General features: G+C 39.3%; 1 protein-coding gene across 1 annotated transcript; it reads right to left on the reverse strand.

Annotated features, from left to right (window-relative positions):
* Window positions 1-301: 301 nt before the first annotated feature.
* LOC124406014 lies at window positions 302-14048 on the reverse strand. The gene is made up of 3 exons (XM_046881316.1): window positions 13764-14048; window positions 13403-13692; window positions 302-559 (listed from the first exon to the last, which is right to left on the reverse strand). The coding sequence occupies exons 2-3, from the start codon at window positions 13682-13684 to the stop codon at window positions 545-547; spliced, it is 297 nt and encodes a 98-aa protein (XP_046737272.1). The 5' UTR covers window positions 13685-13692; window positions 13764-14048; the 3' UTR covers window positions 302-544.
* Window positions 14049-20128: the final 6080 nt, after the last annotated feature.

Below are 20128 nucleotides of genomic sequence, written 5' to 3' on the forward strand. Positions count from 1 at the left end.
TTACCTACGTCGAGTGTATTACGGAGCTTCGAGGGTTATAGAAAGGGAAAAGTATACAAATATGCTGATATCTCGAGTGACTGAAAAACGAGATGCAAAATATTCGTGAATACAGCAAAATTAATTTAAGTATTAGTAATTACACGAAAAGTTCATCACTTTGATATTTCGACAAGTTTTGGGGTGTGAGTAGGTATGTATGCTTGATGTGTGTATGGCGCTATTTTATCGCATCTCTTTACACAGTTTGAGTTTTTATCGTCGCCCTAGAAAACTCGTCGCATTTGAGAATTCAATTTTCCCGATAGTCTCACGTCACTGTGTGCGTATATATGCAATTGTATCGTTAGGATAGGATGACTCCACGGTGCGGTGTTAGAAACAACGTGACAAAGACGTAAGGCCACCGCGTTTTTCCTGGACCGTAGAGAGTTTCTCATTCTTTCCGCACGAATAATTCTTGCTTTGCCGGGCGAAATTCTTCGAGAACGTCTCAATTTCAGTCCGTTCCAAAACTCATCGAACGACATCTCGATGTCTCCGGCTAGGTCGCCAGATTCTGAAATCAAAAAACAGCACCGTGTTAGAATGAGGATATTAGATGGCGGCGCAAAAATGGCATAGAAATTTCATTCGAGATATCGAATATTGCTAAATTTTTTTTCAACAAATACGGCTAAATACCGAGTTAAAAATTTCTTAGCCTAGAAGATTGGTTATGATTTTACGTAATACTGACAAATCTGCAACTGCCGTGTATTTTTATATATTTTTTTGTTTTTCAATTAGCGTTCAATGGTTGGTGAATTCAGTATCATAACTTTTACACCTATAATTTGTGCGGTAATTATGTCAGCGCGATATTATTAATTACAATACAACACATTACTTTTACGATCCGCATCACTGCGGTAATTAGGTGAACGCGGTGTAATGGATGGTGGGAAAATTGGTAGGGCACATATACGATCAGCAGAAATTAGCTATCTGCAACACTAGGGGTGTACGTAGGTAGGGGTACAGGCCGAGTAAACAGTTGCAGAGGAATTTCCGGCGCTGAAAATTTGTTGGCGGGTGTGAAAAAAGAAAAAGCAAAACAAAAGCTTGTGAAACTATGAAAAAGGATTGGGCGGGGTTAAAGTTCCGAATTTAAAAAATTCTGTAAGTGGCTGATTCCGAATTATTTGGTGGCGAAACTTGAAGGAAAGGAATCAGACTTTTACGAAACAACAAAGTTTCGATTGGTCGGAAACCGACGGCTCAATGTTCCGAAATGCAAGATTCCAAAAATCCAAGTTACGATAGAGCAAAGATTTGAAAAATAAATTTTCGATAGAATAAAATTCCGGAAGTAGAAATATACTGACATAGCGTAGTTTATACAACGAATGGGTGAAAAAAATGAGAAAATCAGAATGATCGGGATTCCGAAAAAAATCAAAAATGCAAAAAGTTACAGGGTGGTAAAGTGGGGACTACGGAAAAAAGGCGCGTAGTGATAAACATGTTTTTGATTCTTGTAGTGTTCCGAAACAGAAAATCAAAAGAATTTCTTTATTACTAAAGACGGCTCAATAGTCCGAAGCACGGAGAGATAAAAAAAAAATTATTCACGAAATACAGACGATTTGAAAAAAAAATGTTTCTTGTGCCCTTGTTTTTCGACCTTTCCGAACTTTTAAAAAATAACAACAAATTTTGTTTTTTTTAATCTGTGCTTTTGACCATAGAGGTATATACAAAAAAACATTTTCACCAAATTTCAAGTAAATCGGTCCATCAGAACTTGAAATATCATGTCAACCGTATCAAAAAAAGTAGTTTCGACAAAAACGCGTTTCAAGATTCGTTCCGGCCGGACCGGTTCAGTTGGCGCGTCACAAAAATAAGTGTAACTCTGAAAATAATTTGAATTTCCAAAAGTCCTCTTAAAGGCTTATTCTCAAAGGTCTAAACTTTGAAAATATGTTGGAAAAAACCGATTTTTCCACATATCAAGACCAGAATACCCCCGTAATACCGCAGCAGCAGCAGCAGCAGCAGAGAACCGGCCAATCCAAAAAATTCATGACCAGAAATTACATTCATACATACATATTTGCAGGAAACTCGCGAGAAGATCTCGCAGCCTCAATAATTTCTCGTTCAAATTACTGAATGGATCGTGCACGTCGACGCGTTTTAATCACGATGCAAGACTCGAGCGATCGACGGTGATTTTTGAGGTTGAGTGTACGCAATCAGCTGCTAATTGGGAAATGATTGGAGGCGCCTTTGCCGATACTATCAGCTCTCGGTCTATAACCACCCCCCAGCCTACACATAACTCCAGCGTAATATTAATGCCACCGTAAATGCCTCGGCACGCAGACACCGCCGTTCCATACGCTTATGCGCAAGGTGAACATGATAGGGGATCTACCGTACGTACCTTACGCTATAAGTAAATGTAATGCATGCGCGATGTGGGCCGTGAGATTTTTTATCGCCCTTACTCACCCTGAAATAAACCGAAGTGAAACGAGCCGAATTATCGGGCGAAATATCGCAACGTTATAATTTTTCGCGATAAAAAATTGGATGAGAAAGCACCGCAAAATTAAATTTCGATACAGAGAGTGCAGCAGTTTTATTTTCATTATTCATCCTTACATATATATATAGAGAATCGCACAGTCGGAAAAAACGTGACGTGAATTTATTTAAATCTCCAACAGTTTTTGGTGTCAAAATAGTACTTAATGTGCTTGCAAAGTTTGGTAAAATTAATATCTTCTCAGGTTTGTGCGGACGAGTATAATTGATCGAAAAGTCTTGTTACATACGGTAAGAACAAAGAAAAAAAGAAAATTATAAAATAAAGAAGTTTAATCTTTTTTCCGATCAAAAATTGATTAATTACCAGCGTTTCTGAGGACTGCATGACGGTCTTGATAGATGCCAAAAGCTCGCCGGTAGAAGTTAGTTCGTTATTACACGTTTAATTACATCAACGATAATCGAGTTAACAAGTGCGCATCGCTTCTAACGCCTGGCGGTACCTGATACAGAAGAGCTTTGCATGTTTGTTTAAAAGTACGAAAACAGATTATAGTTTTTGCACGTAAGACTGCTCTACTTAATTAGAATAAATCGTAACCAAAGCTACACGATCGATATTTCATTTACTTTACATTTAATCGCCTTAGATAATTTTCGGGATATAAAATACGTGCAACGGATACGAATTCAGTGAAAAATTATATTCAAAAAGTATGATGAACATTGTCAGGCGTCACTTACTTATATAATATCTTGAAACTTTTCAACAAACTCAATATTTCATCTACCCGACATTGCCCTGCAGTTTTTGTATTATATAATTAATATCCCTAATTATACAAGAACAACAGCAGTTTTGCAGCAGCAAATAACCGTTGAAGAATATTATATTATAATATATAGATATATATAGATATATATATATATTTGATGCTGCAAAACTGCTGTTGTTCTTGTATAATTAGGGATATTAATTATATAATACAAAAACTGCAGGGCAATGTCGGGTAGATGAAATATTGAGTTTGTTGAAAAGAAAAAAAAAATATATATATATAGACATATATACGTAGGTATACATAAAACGAATTTAAGGTAAGTAATTGAGTTGTCCTCTCTTTTCCTTCCGGTGTTCACAATATGGAGAGCTAGCCGAGTTTCCTTCGCGTGTCTCCATTGCTCTCTCTCTCTTTCTCTCTCTCTCTCTCTCTAACATTATGCATCTTGATGCGTTACGAAGCCACTCGCAATACTCGTACCCAACTAATTGCGAGCTGAAAGGCATTCCTTATTATAAAACTCTTGTTTCACAAAATATTGCAGTCGGCACGTACTGAGAAGCTGATGGATAGTGATGAATGAAAATAGTATTGATTCCGTATTTAGCGTCGTTTCAGAAAACCAATTATAGGCATTAATTAGAGATTTCAAACATTTGCAAAAGTGATTCGAATAAAGTAGCGTAGTACTGCGAGTATACTGAAATGAAAAGTGGAATAAAAAGACGGTAATATTAAGGCAAAAAATAAATAATGATGCACCGATCAGCGTGTGATTTGCTACAAATTCACTGAAACGAATTTTCTTTATTTCTAGACTAGACAGTTCGACACAGAAATTTCTTGATCAAGATTATTATCGGCGTAATGTTGTAAACTTAAGTATTACACTGTGCCAGCACGATGAAAAAAAAAAAAAAAAAAAAAAAAAAAAAAAAAAAAAAAAGAAAGAAAGAAAGAACAAACCGATTTGGTGAATTTGTAGAAAATACTCTGCTGAATAAAATGTTCCACGGTAAATTAGCAAAACCGAATGAATGCATTAGATTTTTAATAATTTCAAAGCGATTATTTCTAAATCAAATCTATTTCAGTATATCAATTAGTTTAAGATTAATTTGAAAAATTCTCGACTATTAATAAAATCATAAAAAAGTGAGGATTTTTGGGTAAACTTTCGTATTAGGCTTACAACTTGAGTGCAGAGCAGACCTTATATAAATACATGGTTATATCTACATAGACATTAGTGTACACGGAAGCAAGCGTGAGGTGCTCTCGCAATCAGGAGCGATATGAGACTGTGGGTGCCAACTGTGCTTGTTCACCCTTAACAAGGATTTCCGTGGCTGATAGCAGGGCACGTTGAAGGAGTCGCCGTCTGCTGCAGGGCTGAAACGACGACGGGGTGGGTTTGGGGTCGCTCCTTCACGGGAGGGGGGAGGGGAGATGGAGATAACGCATTTAGCCTTGGCTGTAGATTGGCAGCATTTAATTGCCGAAATTGATATCGTGCTCGTGTACACGGGAAGCGACGAGAGTTCGTTGTCGGTTCCAGTAAATAATCAAGTAATTTCTACATGAACCGTAAAGCAGGGTTAAGATATGGACAAAGTGGATTGAACTCTTCGTTTCAATTGTTTTACAGTATATTAATTATTAATTTATAATAAAATTGTGATAACAGCTGTGTCTGCAGAACAGTTTCGAGATTTATAACGCACGATTGAAATGGGATTTCAAAACGATAGATAAAAATCACTGTGTTTATGACCGTTATAAATGCAACGCAGTAATATTGCACGTATAAATGAAAATGGCGAGGTGTACTGCAAGTGCAATATCTAGTACAGATTGGAATTTTTCGAGCACCGTTTATGTGTCAGCGCGTCACGTAGCTTGCCTATCCCGCATCAGCCTCGCTTATATCTCTGCTTTCATGCACGGATGCGTCGCGACGTTGGGCGTCGGAATATTTCTGACTCCCAATCGCGTTTCATCTCGCCTTCGGTATGCCGGATCACCAAGCGATACGTTTCATAGATATACACACTTTTGCTTCTGTATATTAACACAAAAGTAAGCAGGTGTTTAAATCGTCCTCGTGATGAAAACCTCGTCCTGCGTTCATCCTGGAAACTAAAACGTTAACTCTGAGTTCAGCTTATTGTTATTAATAGCTGTATCATTCGACGATTTCAAACGTTCTATTGCTACGACAGCTTATTGAATACTTATATGTATGCCCGTGTTTTATTTATATAAATACCTGATGTTCGACAGCAGGAAAATCGATCGACCTTTATCTATAATATATTTACGATACGATAAAATTTCCAGACAAATAACACTTTGAAAATAATAAAATATGTCACACACACTCAGCTTTCGTTTGCGTCTGTATTAGGAAGACAGAATGTTCGCTGCAGTTGCCATTTCACTATGTAAATAAAATATTATACAAAACACGATGTATTAAAATGCACAGCGAAGTAGTGATTTGAAAACTGTTTCTAAAAAAAAGAAAAAAAAAAACGTCAAGGAATAACTTTCATTTTCACATAAGAACAAAAAAAGAAAACGGAACATCCTATATGACCATAATTACGCGATGCGTACCTGCGATACGATAAGCGTGTACAATATTTGTTCGCGTGCACGCAAGTGGTCAGTCGTTATGTTCATTGCCCGAATAAGGAAGGTGCATTACGCCTACGTGTATATATATATATGTATATATGCCATGCCTGTACCATTCATATTTGAATAACCTCAGTCAGATTTCCGATATCGCGAGAACGTATAAAAGGTGATGAAGCACTTTCGCACTAACGATAAGATTTACGAGCGATAAAATATGTCGAGGTAGGGTAAAGCGTGTGATTTTTAACACGTGATTCCGCTTCGCTCTACTGCAACACGACAGAATCGTTGCGTCTGGAAACTTTTCCATTTTCTGTTTTTCTTTTTTTTTTTTTTCCTTTTATGTACAGCTGCATATTATACATGCGAAAGAGGTTCACTTTTCAACATTATTATTCCAAGACGTTTAATTCTTTAGCACGTTGAAGCGATATTTATTCGAACGATTTTCCGATGTAATAAAAATAAAAAAACGCAATTACTTCTTTTCCACGTCAATAACTGCGATAGTTAAAGAAAAAAAAAAAATAAAAAAAGAAAACTGAAACGCCTGTATCACTCCGAAAAAGATAAAAGATTACGAACGCTCGTTAAAAGGTGACTGATTACTTAAAAAGTAACACGAATGTCACAAATAAATACTCCAGAATTTCTACAGTACCATAAATATTTCTCATTTTTCAATGCAAATAACGGTTAATTCTTTATTCCGTAACTGCAAGTGAAGAATGAAAAAAAAAACACTACGTTCTACTTCTTTTTACCATGTGTAAAAGGTTGTCAAATACAGGTGCACGTACGTTATATATATATATATATACGTGCGATACGCGTGCACGTTAAGGGATGAGACGTGGCAGTTTCCCGCGGAATGATCAAAGTCTGAAAAGAGCAACGAGTGTACGAAACGGGGGACGGACGTTATTGTAGGAATCTTGCTCCCAGCGAAATACGATGAGAGAGGGCCGAGATACGCGCGTGCAGAACCGCCGCCTGCTGCATCACCGGTGGGAACAAAGGACGACGGAAGTCATCGCCACGGATTCGCCCCCGAGCGACTGATTTTTAACGTGTGCTCGCATCCCCCGTGAAAATGCGAACTCTCGACCAAGATCCTGCATCCTTGGGTTGCGGAGCGATTAATCCGAATCTAAAACTTTGAAACACTGATGTTGATTCAAAGGAAAGTTGTAACGCGTCAAAAAAAAAAAAAAAAACACTAGACACATATTCTTTTACACGTGCTAATACGGCTGTTTGAGGGGTAAAAAAAAAACAATCACCCCTAAAGTTTAGCCTCGAAGTTTGATTCTTCAGGATTTCTCAACAAGGACGTAAAACTTTTTTTGATAAAACCGATTTGGCGTTATTGAATATCGACGGATGATGACAAGTGCAGTGATTCGACCCTCGGGATTTGCTGCATCCCTTATTTCTGGGGTATTAAACTCTGGGGGTGGGTTTCACCTAATCCATAACGCGTCGCTGCAGAGTAAAGAGGAAATAATAATACGTGTGAAACTGTCGCGTCTGCATTTAAAGATGATCCGTGAAACGGGTGAATAAATGATTATCTGCATTTCGCCGAGTTTCCCGAGTGCAACACCTGCATCGTCCTGCGATGCAAGCAGGATCCTATCGACGTGGTTGGGCTGCATGGTGAGCTGGCTGGGTTTAACGTTCCGACCCCGGAGGGCGCAAGAGGAGGGGAATAAAAAAAATCTGATCTACCGTGTCATGTTCCGGCTGCGTTCACTGTTCCGTAATAACGTTAAGCTACGGGGTGCCGAAGCATACACGCGATAGAGACATGACCTGATGGCAGAGCCAGCGTTAGTAAACCGACGCGATATATCGCCCATGCTTCGAAGCACCCCGGCGTTGCTGCAATAGACAACAAAATGATGAGATGAGATGAGATGAGATTACATGGACGACGCGGTGGGAATAGGCATCGTCGAAAAATCGGCGACCCCGTATAATTGAACTCAAGTCCCGAAATATGAGAAAAAGATTGCAAAATATTAAACCTTTCAATTTTTTGACCGCCTCCCAAAAAGACATGGAATTTGAGTGAAATGATTTTGCGACGGTGGAGAGATCGGAGTTTAAAAGCGCCATATTCGTCGTGTAGACGTAGAAGAAACAATTCGCGGCACTCTGTGCGTTCGGTCAATAGTAAAGTTGATCTTTTCTCCGGCCCTCTGGAGAACGAGTGTGTTTTTTCCTTTTCCATTCGTTCCGTTCGTGAAGTATTGAGGACCTCTTCGCGTTGATCGAGAGAACTTGCCGTCGGTCTCAAGTGTACAGAAAGTCGATAGCTAATTGACGTGTTCCTTCCGCTGACCGACTTCTCGCTAAACATGGTAGGTATACGTAGCATAATAAGGAGGCGATGAAAACGAAAATAAATACGAATGAAGAAAGATTGCGATTAAATTTACGATACATCGAAATTACTGTATTCTCATAGTTTATTTTAATTCCAGAATTAAGGCTGTTCTTTATCTTCTTTAATTAAGATTCTCTTCGATTGTACGCTGATTATAGTTACATACATACATTATTCATAGACACGTTACACGAATGTTTCAGCGGTATCGCACGGGGGAAAATTTTCTATTGTACCGCAGCTATGCTGAGTTTGCGCATAATGATAATAATAATTTATCTGAAACTTTAGTCGATTCTCTTCTCTAGATATAATAATAATTTTCCCATTTACATGTATAAAATGTATTACCATTTTTCCAAAGCTTTTGTTATTCGTTTCAAGTTATAGGGCAAATATTACGGGTATTAGGTATTCCTTGTTTCTAATATTGCGTCCGACATAAGTGAGAATATGATGAATTTTCTTTGACAAAATAGAAAGAAAACATCCATCAATATTTCTCAACTTCTTTAACATGCGGTAGCGAAAATTGAATTGATGCATTTAAAATAAATCATTTTTCCGATAAAACTTCCAACGCTTTGCTTCTTTCTGATTTTCTTTTCTTTTCTTTTTTTTTTTACTTGAATTGAGACGATCATGAATATTCAATATAAAATCTAACTGATTCAACAATTCTACTCAAATCACGACATTTTTCTTCAACGTTAAAATATTCTAACGTAAGATTGATATCTCGTGTGTTGTGTGAACGTCGAATCGATTATTTCCGCAGGCATGGAAATTGAAAACAATCTCACCGAATCGGGACTAGGAACAAAAGGAAATAAAAAAAAAAAAAAGGAGACACGATAAAAAGAAAAAAAATTGTTCTTTATATTGTTCAAGTCGTTATGATTGTGTGCTTCTTTTCCCTCTTTTTCGGCCTTCTTTCTTTACTCCAGCAAGATTGCGTTCTTGATCCGCACTCGAATGGGAATCTCTATTGGCGAAGGTTATAAAACCGGCGATATATGGGACGAGAACGGGGGTGAAACAAAGAGCGGAGATCAATATATAACCGGTTATCAGCCTCCTTCTCATCCTCGTACGTCGTAGCTACGTAACCCAACAGATCAGGGTAGGTACACCTAAGTTGCTCTAGTGTGTCCCTTGGCTCACGTGGTTGTGTGCACATCATCCCTGTATCTACATCCGCAAGCTCTGCTCACTGTCGCATCGTGAAGCGAAACACGTGCGCGGGTTATCACTCCCGAGCTTTATGCTAGTCTGCATGTTTCGGGAGCACATGATCGCACGGTACCTACGTGCAGGAAGAGAACAGTTTACCTCGGCAACGTCATCCGTCGAGCCCTCCGTTTCTCGAATCGCCCGCAAGTACCTTACAATATTGGGCACAAAGTGGGGAAGAAGAAAGAAGAAACGAGAAAGTACATGAGATTCCAAGTTTTAGAAACATTATGTAGGGGAGAGTGGGGCAATGTGGGCACCTTGAAATATTTGGTAACTCGAAAAATTTGGGGGCAAAGTGAAGCCCTTGAAAATTTTTAAATAATAAGAGATAAAATTAATCTCCTAAACTTTGTATTAAACATGAATTATTCGGAAATCATTTTCAACTTGTGCTTTACTCTCAACTCGTCAAAGTCAAATAATTTTCTGAACTTGAAATTATGATTAATTTTTATCGAGAAATTTACATAATAATTTAAGATAATTGTTCGTATGAAAAGTAAACGTTTTATTCTGATTTTAGGCATTATTTTCTTAAGGGGCCGATTTTGGGCCACCCTCTCCTATATGGTTTAAAAAAGATGACAAAATTCTTCTTCAAAATACGTTCGACAAGTAGAATGGAAAGTTTATTAGCTTTGAAAAAAAGGTGGTAAAAATGTAAGTCAAAGCTTGCGGAAAGTTTGTGGCCAAGGAACGAAGAGCAACTTTCGATCGAAACCCGGTTGGTTATTACAGATGCTGCAGCGATCAGATCAGTGCGGCAAAAAGTACGAGTCGCGAAACTAATTAGAACTGACGATCAGATAACCACGAGGAAGATTATAGATATATAATCGACAGGAAATTAATAATCTATATGCCGGTTTCGAAGCTGTAACCACTGTGCATAAACTATAATTACAGTTGAAACTATGTACGTATGTTGTCCGTTATACAAGCTATATGTATAGGTAGAAATGCAACAAATTACTACGAGCAAAGTTATAGAGGAAGAGTTGCGAGATTGTTTTAGCCGCATGTATATACATATATATGCAAAACTTTAGAGCGAGAGAGAGAGAGAGACGTTCAATTTCGCAGCCTCTCGTATAATTGACTAACGCAATTGTGATTCGCTTGAGCGATATGCGTTTCGGAAAGAGAAGAAATCGCGACGCCGGTTCCATCAAATCACTATTTTTAAAAGACTTGTTAGTTCATTGATAGGAAAAAAACTCTTTTCGAGAAAAATAAATGCTTAAAAAAATTACCGTGCAGCAATGAAAGTGAGAAAAATTTTTAAATCAAGTATTGGAAATTGTTTGAAGAGAAAGTTTGATGTAATTTTTTCACGACCGTCTCTCATTCCTTTAATATTTTTCCGCGATACACCCACCCAGATTTTTTTAACCTCGCAAAATTTCTCCGCACGTGTACACGTTGCTCTCAAAAACGGTTCAAATTCTGAACAATACAGATGTTAGCCATCCACAATTCATCAGCGAATTACCTCTAGGCAAGTCGAAAATTACCAATAAACCGGGAGTACGCCGCGGTGCTCTTTGTTTTCACGAAAATGGAGAGCGAATGAAAAAGAACAAACAGAGTGAAAAAAAGCGAGACAAACGCTTGCACTACTCTCTCGGTTTTCAATACAGAATGTAACAACATTTGGAACATTATTTTGGTCCAGCAAAATGGTGAAACGTAAAGTGAAACATGCAATAGTATACGTTCGTGAAATTAAGTTTGCACTTTTTTTTGCGCAAAATTGCGCAATGAGTTTGTTCGCTATTCACCCCAAAGAAAATTAGTTTTTTTTCTGTTTGTCCGTTTGTTTGTTTAGGCCAATGTGTAACCCCAGCCGACGGAATATCGCGTTTTATGCAAGGACGGGTCCCATGTTTGTACACCATCGTTTACATTTCATTTTGGTGTAATCCTAGGGCGAATAGCTGCGGCCCGATAGACGACTAACGTAACGCGCCTAGTTTTGTGCGTAACTGTACATGTAGTGTGTGGACGGCGGCATAGTCGTAGATAAATTTGGACACGGTTTGTCCGGGCGCACCTCCCAGCTTCCGGTTGGCGAGCTTTCGACCGAACCTCAACCCGCAAGCCCCAATTTTCCCTCCCACCCCATAGAGCATGAGGCGTAATTGTTTAGAAGCTCTTGATCTGTAATTCCGGGCGCTCGATGCCGAGGCTGAAATAACGTTAGGGAGAAAATCCTACGGGGCGATCCAAGTTTCCTCCCTCGAAAACCACTAAGTGAGCAAACTCGTTTCGATTCAATTAGGTATTGACGGCGTTCCGCGAATTCGCCACCCCAGCGCTTCTTCCCCGCGTTTGCGATCAGTTTGCGACTCAACGGTGAGAAATTGGGTATTTCAGATTTCGAGATCACCCAAACACACCCTCCCGACTCCGTTTCGAGGTATTAAGATTGGAGGAGGCGGTGAGAAGGTCTCGCGTAAAATTAAACTCCCTTTTTTTCTTTTACGCAAAAGTAGATTTCACCAAAAATCGTCTACTTCGAATTAAAGACTGAGAAAGATTCAGTCCTTTCAGTCAAATTTTTTTTTATTACTCAAAGATATAATACGCGAATTTCAAATAAGTTTGGGTCAGTTCGTAGGTCTTAGTCTCGGTTACCAACTTAGACAAGCAAAAAAATATTGTCCTCATCCTGGAAGGATGATGAAAAAAGGGGATTAGAAGAGAACAAAAATTGAAATAAAAAATTAACATTTAAATGTGATAAGAACGAAAAGGGATGTAACCTATATACAGGACACAATGGCACGGCAGCTGTCCATTTAGAATCTCGTAATTTAATTCTCGAGACGCAAACAGAAGCGAGGAAGTCGGTATTTGCAGCAGGCGGTGAGGGTAGGAGAGGGGGTAGGAGAGAAAGACGGGAGATTCGGGCTGGAAGATTTTCAAACAATTTGCAGCTATACTGTGAAAAGAAGTGTTTCAGTTCAGCCGCTCTCTCGATCCCGTAAAAGAAATGAATATTAAGAGAGTCGGTCGAAAAAAAAGAGGAAGAAGAGGAAGAAGAGGCGCGAACGAGAATGAAAGGGGACTCCCCTTTGTTTACCCTGTAAAAATGGCACGGATTTCCTGAATCGTGATATCCTCTCCTTGTGTTACCTTCCGCGGGGTACAAAACGTTCGCACTAAAAAGCATATCGTTCAGAATTAGCTTTATTCTACCTTTTTTAACGCAATGAAAGAAGAAGGAAAAAAGGGGGATGGAAAAAGAAGAAAGCGAGAATATCCTCCCTTCTTTTTTCAAGCTTTCCCCAATTTCCATATTCAAGACTCGTCGGTAACGTCCCTCTCTCCTCTTTTTTCCCCCTTGTGTACACAATATTTCGTAAGATTTCTCGCACGGATTATTATTTGTCACGAATCTTATCTCACAAGAAACATAACGTAGAATAAATTTCAGATCTTTAATCATAAATTTAAAATAGCAATTATTCTCAGGAAAAAAAACACACTCAAGCATTTTTTGGAAAGAAACAAATATCCAGTTTTTACCAAAAACTTTTCACGACTGTGAGATTCTATAGGCTAACTGATGAAAAATTCTCCTACGAATAAATTTGTCTGTATTATTCTTGCGAATCGTCATATTTGGAAGACTTTCTGCAACTCATCAATTCAATTAAAATAATGTAAATCATATTCATCTCTCTGCACCGGACATCTTTAATATACCGAATATCGACGAGTCGAGTCAATAAATTCTGGATTGGCTAAAAATCAAGTGGTCACAGTACGAATTGCAAGAATTATAGACATCGATTGATTTACTCACGATATCTTCGATCCGCGAGCATCCTCTCCTCGCTGTGCATACGAGGGCGACTATCACCCCGCCACCGAACATCAGTATGAGAAATACAGCAATTTTCCAGCCGTGATCCCGCTGCGGGACGAGTTTCCTCGCAGAAGGAAGTCCGGCGACATCGCCGGCCGAGACGCCGAGTCTCGAGGCCTTGAAGAGCAGCGTCCTGAGCCTCCTCGCCGCTTTTTCGCAGGCCATTTTCGAGGGATTGCTCTTGGACGTCGGCCTCGTCCTGACGTGCACGTGGTCCATGGAAACGCCTCGATTCACACTTGGACTGGATTTCAGTCAGAGAAAGGAAGAAATAGGAGTAGAAAAAAAAAATACACACCACCAACCGTAGAAGGTTTTCACCGCTTGTGAAAATCACTTGCAGGCACCGACAAAAGAGTCAACCGCAGCCTGATCCCCTCGATTCTTCATCTTTCCCTCGCATTTACACTCCACCCTCCTCGTATATCGTCTTCGTAATTCATCTTCGACGAAAGAAAAAGCTGAAAGTATCCTCTGGGTGGTGGGAAGCCAGTGTTAACCTGAACTAGGAAAAGTCGTCGATTGATTCGGGCAGGTGTGTTTATTCACAGGATTCTGGATCGCCTGCGCATCCTTATTTGAGGGAAATGGAGAAGCCGTATATCATTGCGATTACTCTGCCCCGTTAGTGACAAGAAAAGGTTTTCCCCCGAAGAATTTTCTCTCTGTTAATTCCAGGCTTTACATTGTCAGTTAAAATCCCCCGATTGTGATCCGCCGGAGTTCGAAGGACGAGAGGAAAAGTCTGATTAATCGGCGTTTGCGAAAATCCGTTCCGCGCTTCTTCCCCGCAGAACCGGAAGCAGCCTGCAGCGGCAGCTCGATGCACCACATCCGTCCATTTTTTAAGTAGCAACGTATTTCCGCCGATCGATGAGGTGCGGAATCAGCACCGGTTGGTTCAGTTTATAGTTAAGGATTGCAGGACTAGATTCGCGTGAAGGTTTTTCAGCTGATACCTTTACGTCAGCTCCTTATCTTGCATCGGATAAATTTTATAGTCAGTATGACTTTAACGACGTTCCCGTATATCTGCAAGACTCTTTACGACGACGACGACGACGACCTGGGTGATAGTTTGGAAAAACTTGGCAATCGGAAACGCTCAGCTTCTGAAAAGAAAGAAGACATTCATCAAATATAAGTACATATATACGACGAAAAGGCCGCAGGCGACGTCTCTAAGTCACCGGTAATTCATACCAACGTTGAAAGGACGATATAAAAGATCCTTTGAGGACGTAGTCAATTATTCGCGACAAGCAAACCGATACAATGACAAACTCCCTCCCCCTCCCCATGGAACGCGACAAAAGACTTTTGCCTAGGAATATCGGCGCCGCGAATTGGCACACATCGAGGGAAAAAAAAGGCACGAAAAGAAAGTGGGGAAAAAAAATCTTCAGACTCCATTGTCGAGAGAATTCTCCATTACGCTTTGAAACTACCTCATATACACGTAGGTATATGGAAGAATGCGCACGTGAAAAGTTCAGTTGTCCCTTGAGGATTTCTTTAAAAAAAATTTTATCCAATGTAATTATCATCAGACGACGTATCCTCACGCTCCTTACACCGGATCCCCTATTATATGTATAATCAAAGACCCCGAGGGCTTTAATTCTGACCGGACGGGGCCCGTATTTTGTCTGCGAACGAAAATAAAAGGACGTAACAACTTCACCCTGCGCCTTGTTCACCCTCAAAAGCTTCAGACTAATTAGACAGAGTTTCCATTTTCTTCTTTCTTTTTTTTTTTTTTTTTTGGTTTTGTTCTTTTTTTTTCACATCACAGTATCGAATTTAAAACCTGATCCGCGAGGAATCAAGGGCACGAGTATCAAAAGGAGATATTGCCAAAATATACGCGAAGAAAAATCAGTTAATTAACAACGTGTTGAAAGAAATTGTTTGAAAAAATTTCAAACACAACAAATTAAGTTTATTAATCGTAAGTTTATCACTGTGCAATTTTTAAGTTATTTTCAAACTTGTCGAATCTCTAAAGGTGGACAAATTTTTTTCAGATCTTTGATTCTCGACGTTATGTTTTAATGTTTAGCAATATGCGAAATGAGTCGGAATTTATGAAAATGGTAAATTTGGCGTCACCGCACGTTTCTCGCTTTAGAAATACTTTCCAATTCGAAAAGCTGTATAGACACCTATACACACATACTTACATACACACACAATGTATGCGTTCGATTATTCTCGTGACAAAGTTCCTGCCAAGATTACGCCCCCAAGACTTTCAGCAGTCCTAAACTGCCACGATGAATAAATAAACAAGGAAAGCCGCGAGGGTCACCTTGGCTTAGCCAAAAGTCGCGTTTCGGAGTGATTTACGACGTGATTTATCGACATGGCCAGCATCTGAAGAAGTTGTAAAGAAAAAGAAAAAAAAAACGAACTTTATCGTCAGCTCAAAGATCGTACGTCACAGCTAGAAATGCGTACATATTATATACATCTAGGTACCTATTCAGTATTTACGCTGCGTTGGTAAAAAGTTTAACTCTTCTTAAAAGTAGGTGCCCATCTTTTATCCCCTCTAAAATTTTGTGTGAAAAGTATCTCAGGCTATAGAAATTTCGTTATCTAATCTCGATTCCGGGAGGTCGGTTCAACTCAACCATCCTATGATGACGATGATGATGTTAAACAAAAACGCGGAGGAAGATACGCGGATCCCTACAATGTTTCTCTTTGATGCAAAATTAATTAACTGCGTGAATAAAAGGTGAATACGAGAGAAGTTGGTTCAAGGATCGGGTTACGCCATCGCGGCTTGCTAACTAAGTGAGCAAAGACTCATCCTGTCACTCTCTCCCCTAATTAGTTCCTTGAAGCAATAAGCAGCCACTTGGTTGTCGGAGGAGTCTTCCGACGACGTCGGTGATATCCTTCCTTATAAGCTACGCGGCTCTCACCTTTACCGGTAAAATTTCACCCGGTGGCACTCTCTCTTCTTTTCTCCCTTTGAAGGGGAGATAAAAGGGAAGGGCGTAGACGATTCGCCGTGTATAATTTGCCGGGATGTATACTCGCAGAGTTCTCTTTCTACTCCTTTATTCCTCTACTTTTCATTCGTCGGTATAGTTATTTTATTATGTATATTTTGCAAAAGGTTCGTCTTTGCGTATATACTTATCGGTTTGATCCTTTATACCTGTCCGTATCCTCGCTCTGCATGATAACAGATTTTTATAATTTATAACATAATCCTTCGATTACAGCTTCAAATTTGTATAAATTACTTTGCGATTGTTTGCAATAAAATAATTAAAGACACCTACACGGTTAGAAAAAAAATGTCCCAACAGTTTCACTAAGATTTTTGATTGGTTGATTTAACCATTTTCTAATCTATTACTAAGTAAAGAACGCGTAAAACTTGCAAATTGAATCTTGATATGACAATTTAAATGTTAAAATTACAAAAATGTGTACCACATTCACTGACAGAAAATTAACAATGCAAAGTAGAGCTGCTGAGACATTTTGTTTAGTTAAATTATTCCAACAGTGCAGGAAGATGTTTAATATTTTTCAAATGATATAAGAGAAGTAACGTGAAAGAAACCTGTTGACCTACAATATTCAAAATGCTTTGATAATAGAGTACTGGAGGTGTCAAGAGTCTCGAGCGAGCGTTGAAAAGCTTTTGAGGAAAGCCCCAGTAGCTGAGAAAAGGTCCGCGTTCAAACGGATGACTGAACAATCCATTTCATTTTCAATTTTTGAATGGAAATATCGAGTCGGCGAACCGTGAGAATTGATCCATCCGCCGTACTGCATTGTGAAAAGAAAAGTCGACGCCTCGTATCTTATCTTCTAACTTCTGCTTTGCATTATTTAACACTAGCAAACTATTAATCATGCCAAGCTAGGCGATCTGCCAGTGTGTGAATTTTCCTCGTGAGTAATTTTCCTTAGAAATTCCGACGTCAAATTCCGCAAAGAATTTACAGCCAGTTTGTTTTAGCTGGAAGAAATCATGTTGGATTGAAATAAAATCGAGTCCTTTCAGGTGGACATTTCAGACTTGTGAAATAATATTAGTGGTTATACGATTGACTATTTTCTTAGTTTTTATGCATCCAGCTTATTTTTTCTTCAATCTTATCTTTTGGTTCAGTGATCGAATCAGTAACAGTAATTTGACGATCGAGCCACTTTGGTGAAGAACAAAAATAAAATAAAATGAAAATCAATAAACGATAGTGGAAACGTTGAAGTTGATTCCCGTCAAACAATTTTTATCCTCGGTTTAAGGGATGGTTTTCCTTCGTGAAATACTTACTATAACAAATAGGCACAATTTTCGCCCCTCATTACTGCCAAAATCACTTATAAATAATAAAAACTGAGCGTACTTACAGAAGCCTTTCAACATTTCCATTCAACATCGCATCACAGGAGCATGAGCTGTTCATAACCAATTTTTCTTACAAGAAAAAAAATTCGCGAGCGCGTAATAAAGTGCAGAATAAGTTCCTCAGTTGGCGCGGCTTGTTCTTCTTTGTATTTCAATCCGAGCAGTGAACGAAATTGCGCTGCCGTCTCGGGCTGTCGTTCGATCGAATATTTCCGGTGCTACTTTGAATTTGGTAATATTAGAACGGAATTGGCTGTAGCTCGTTGTTTGTTGCAGCTGGAGGAGAAAAAGAAGGAAGAGGAGGAGGAGGAGGAGGAAAAGGAGGGGCTGAAGTTCGGTGGTTTTTTGCTGCGAATCACAACGCGTTTATATTCAATTCCATCGACGATTGGAATCGTCGTTTGTAGGAAAAAGCCCGTAACCGTTTGCTGAAAAAATTGCACAAAGGCGATTGACTTGTCCGAGAGTTTTGCGTTGGCAAAATTAACTAAAAGCAAAAAAAAATTTCTTTCCCTATACATGTAATTTAAAAATAACGTCAACTTACCCATATAATCACGCGACTAACGTACAGCGATACGTTTTTTCTTCTACATTTGCAAATTTGTGATTGGATGGTAGATTGTGATAAGGGTAATAATAGCACCGATGATGAACAACGGAAGGGCTGATTTCGGTCGAGAGGCGATAGATCAAAACTACCCCGAACACGTACAGCCGGGGCTGCGATCGCGTTTGTAGACAAAATAAAAGAGAATTATTGAGCAAAGAAATAAATCAGTGAAACGGGACGAAAGCACCGGCGGTTCAACCCCTGCGGAGTTTCCTGTTCGAGTATGAACGTGATAAGAGGAACACGTGTTGAGCACGCGCTATCGTCGAGCGCTCTTCTCCCCTTTCACCCTTCCTCACTCTCACTTCGATGATCCGAGTTGATTTCTTCCTTGTTGAAATAATGCCTTAGAAGAAAGAGAGAGGAAGCAAATAAGAGAGAAGAAAAGTCACGGGCTCTATGCCAAGGCTTAATTCCCGTGAAGGAAACGGACCGGAAGTTTAACCGGCGATATTGTTTTTCCTCGAAATCATGACCCGATTTTTTACTTTCGGTTTCGGTTTTGCGGATGAAATTGTGAAATTTAGCTAAGTTGTTAGATATCGTGAAGTATTAAAACGGTAATGACTCAAGGGTGGCGGCGATATTCGGGGTGAGAAAATAATAAGCCAAATAGCAGACAACAATTGCAGGCGGTGCAGAAAAGTTGAAATTTAAAATGCCGTCAGCTGTCAGCTGACGCAGCAGGTAGACGGTGCAAGTGCAATAAACACCAACCGAGACCGCGAGTCGACGGAGCGAAGAAAATCGTGTTAAAATCATTATTCTGTCGCTAAATTGTTTCAACCGGCTCGCCGAGCGTCAATTTCACCCCGGCAAGCACGGATGCAGTTTTGCTCGATCCGAAATGGGGAGGGAAAATCGGTGAAATTATAATCGCGACACAGGTAGTGTACTTTGGGTGTAATATGCACGTGGTTATAATCCAATGCGATAAATTCTAGCGAATACTGATACTCGAGGATGTTACGTAATTCTATTACCGAGTGTGTCCTGAATAATCGAGCGCTTAACGCTGCGAGCTTTCGTCCTTTGCGGTTTGAAATAATCCATGATTTTTTTTATTCGGCCTGTTATTCACTCACTTTTTGAATCCTTAGAAAAATGATGAGAAATTTTGACTGAAATTAATTTTCATATTCAGAGAGATTTTTTTCAGGTTTCACTGGAATTATTGCAAGCACATTTTGAATTTCGTGATGACAGACAATCGAAATTACTTCAAGTCTTTTCTCGCAAACTCAAACCATTAGGAGAATTCTCTCTACAGAATATTTCTGAAAAGCACGTAACTTTAAGCTCGGGATACGTGTAGGTATGTACAATATACTCGTCGCGGCAGCTTTGTTCCTTCCTCCAGTGGTGATCAAGGGTATAAGATCCGTAACCGAGTCTCGGATGAATATTCAAATCACGAGGGAAATATTTCCGAGTGCTGCAATTGATGCGTGACAGATTATAATGTTTGCCTCGACGGATTTACAAAGAAAGAAAATCGGAAACTCGAGAAAAGCTCGCTTTAAAAACACACTGAGATTAAATTCAATTTCTATACGGGAACCCGAAGCGATACGATTCCGGTACAACCGTTCATTCTACTCTCTGAATTATACCAAAAGGAAATAAAAAAGGATTTGAATAATTTTCGCGCAATCAGCATAAGAAGCAC

The sequence above is a fragment of the Diprion similis genome, chromosome 4, assembly GCF_021155765.1.
Source record: "Diprion similis isolate iyDipSimi1 chromosome 4, iyDipSimi1.1, whole genome shotgun sequence".
NCBI classification, from domain to species: domain Eukaryota; kingdom Metazoa; phylum Arthropoda; class Insecta; order Hymenoptera; family Diprionidae; genus Diprion; species Diprion similis.

Excerpts from the sequence above, each read along its gene's own strand:
- LOC124406014 (XM_046881316.1), bottom strand. The coding sequence starts at position 13,684 with ATGGACCACGTGCACGTCAGGACGAGGCCGACGTCCAAGAGCAATCCC.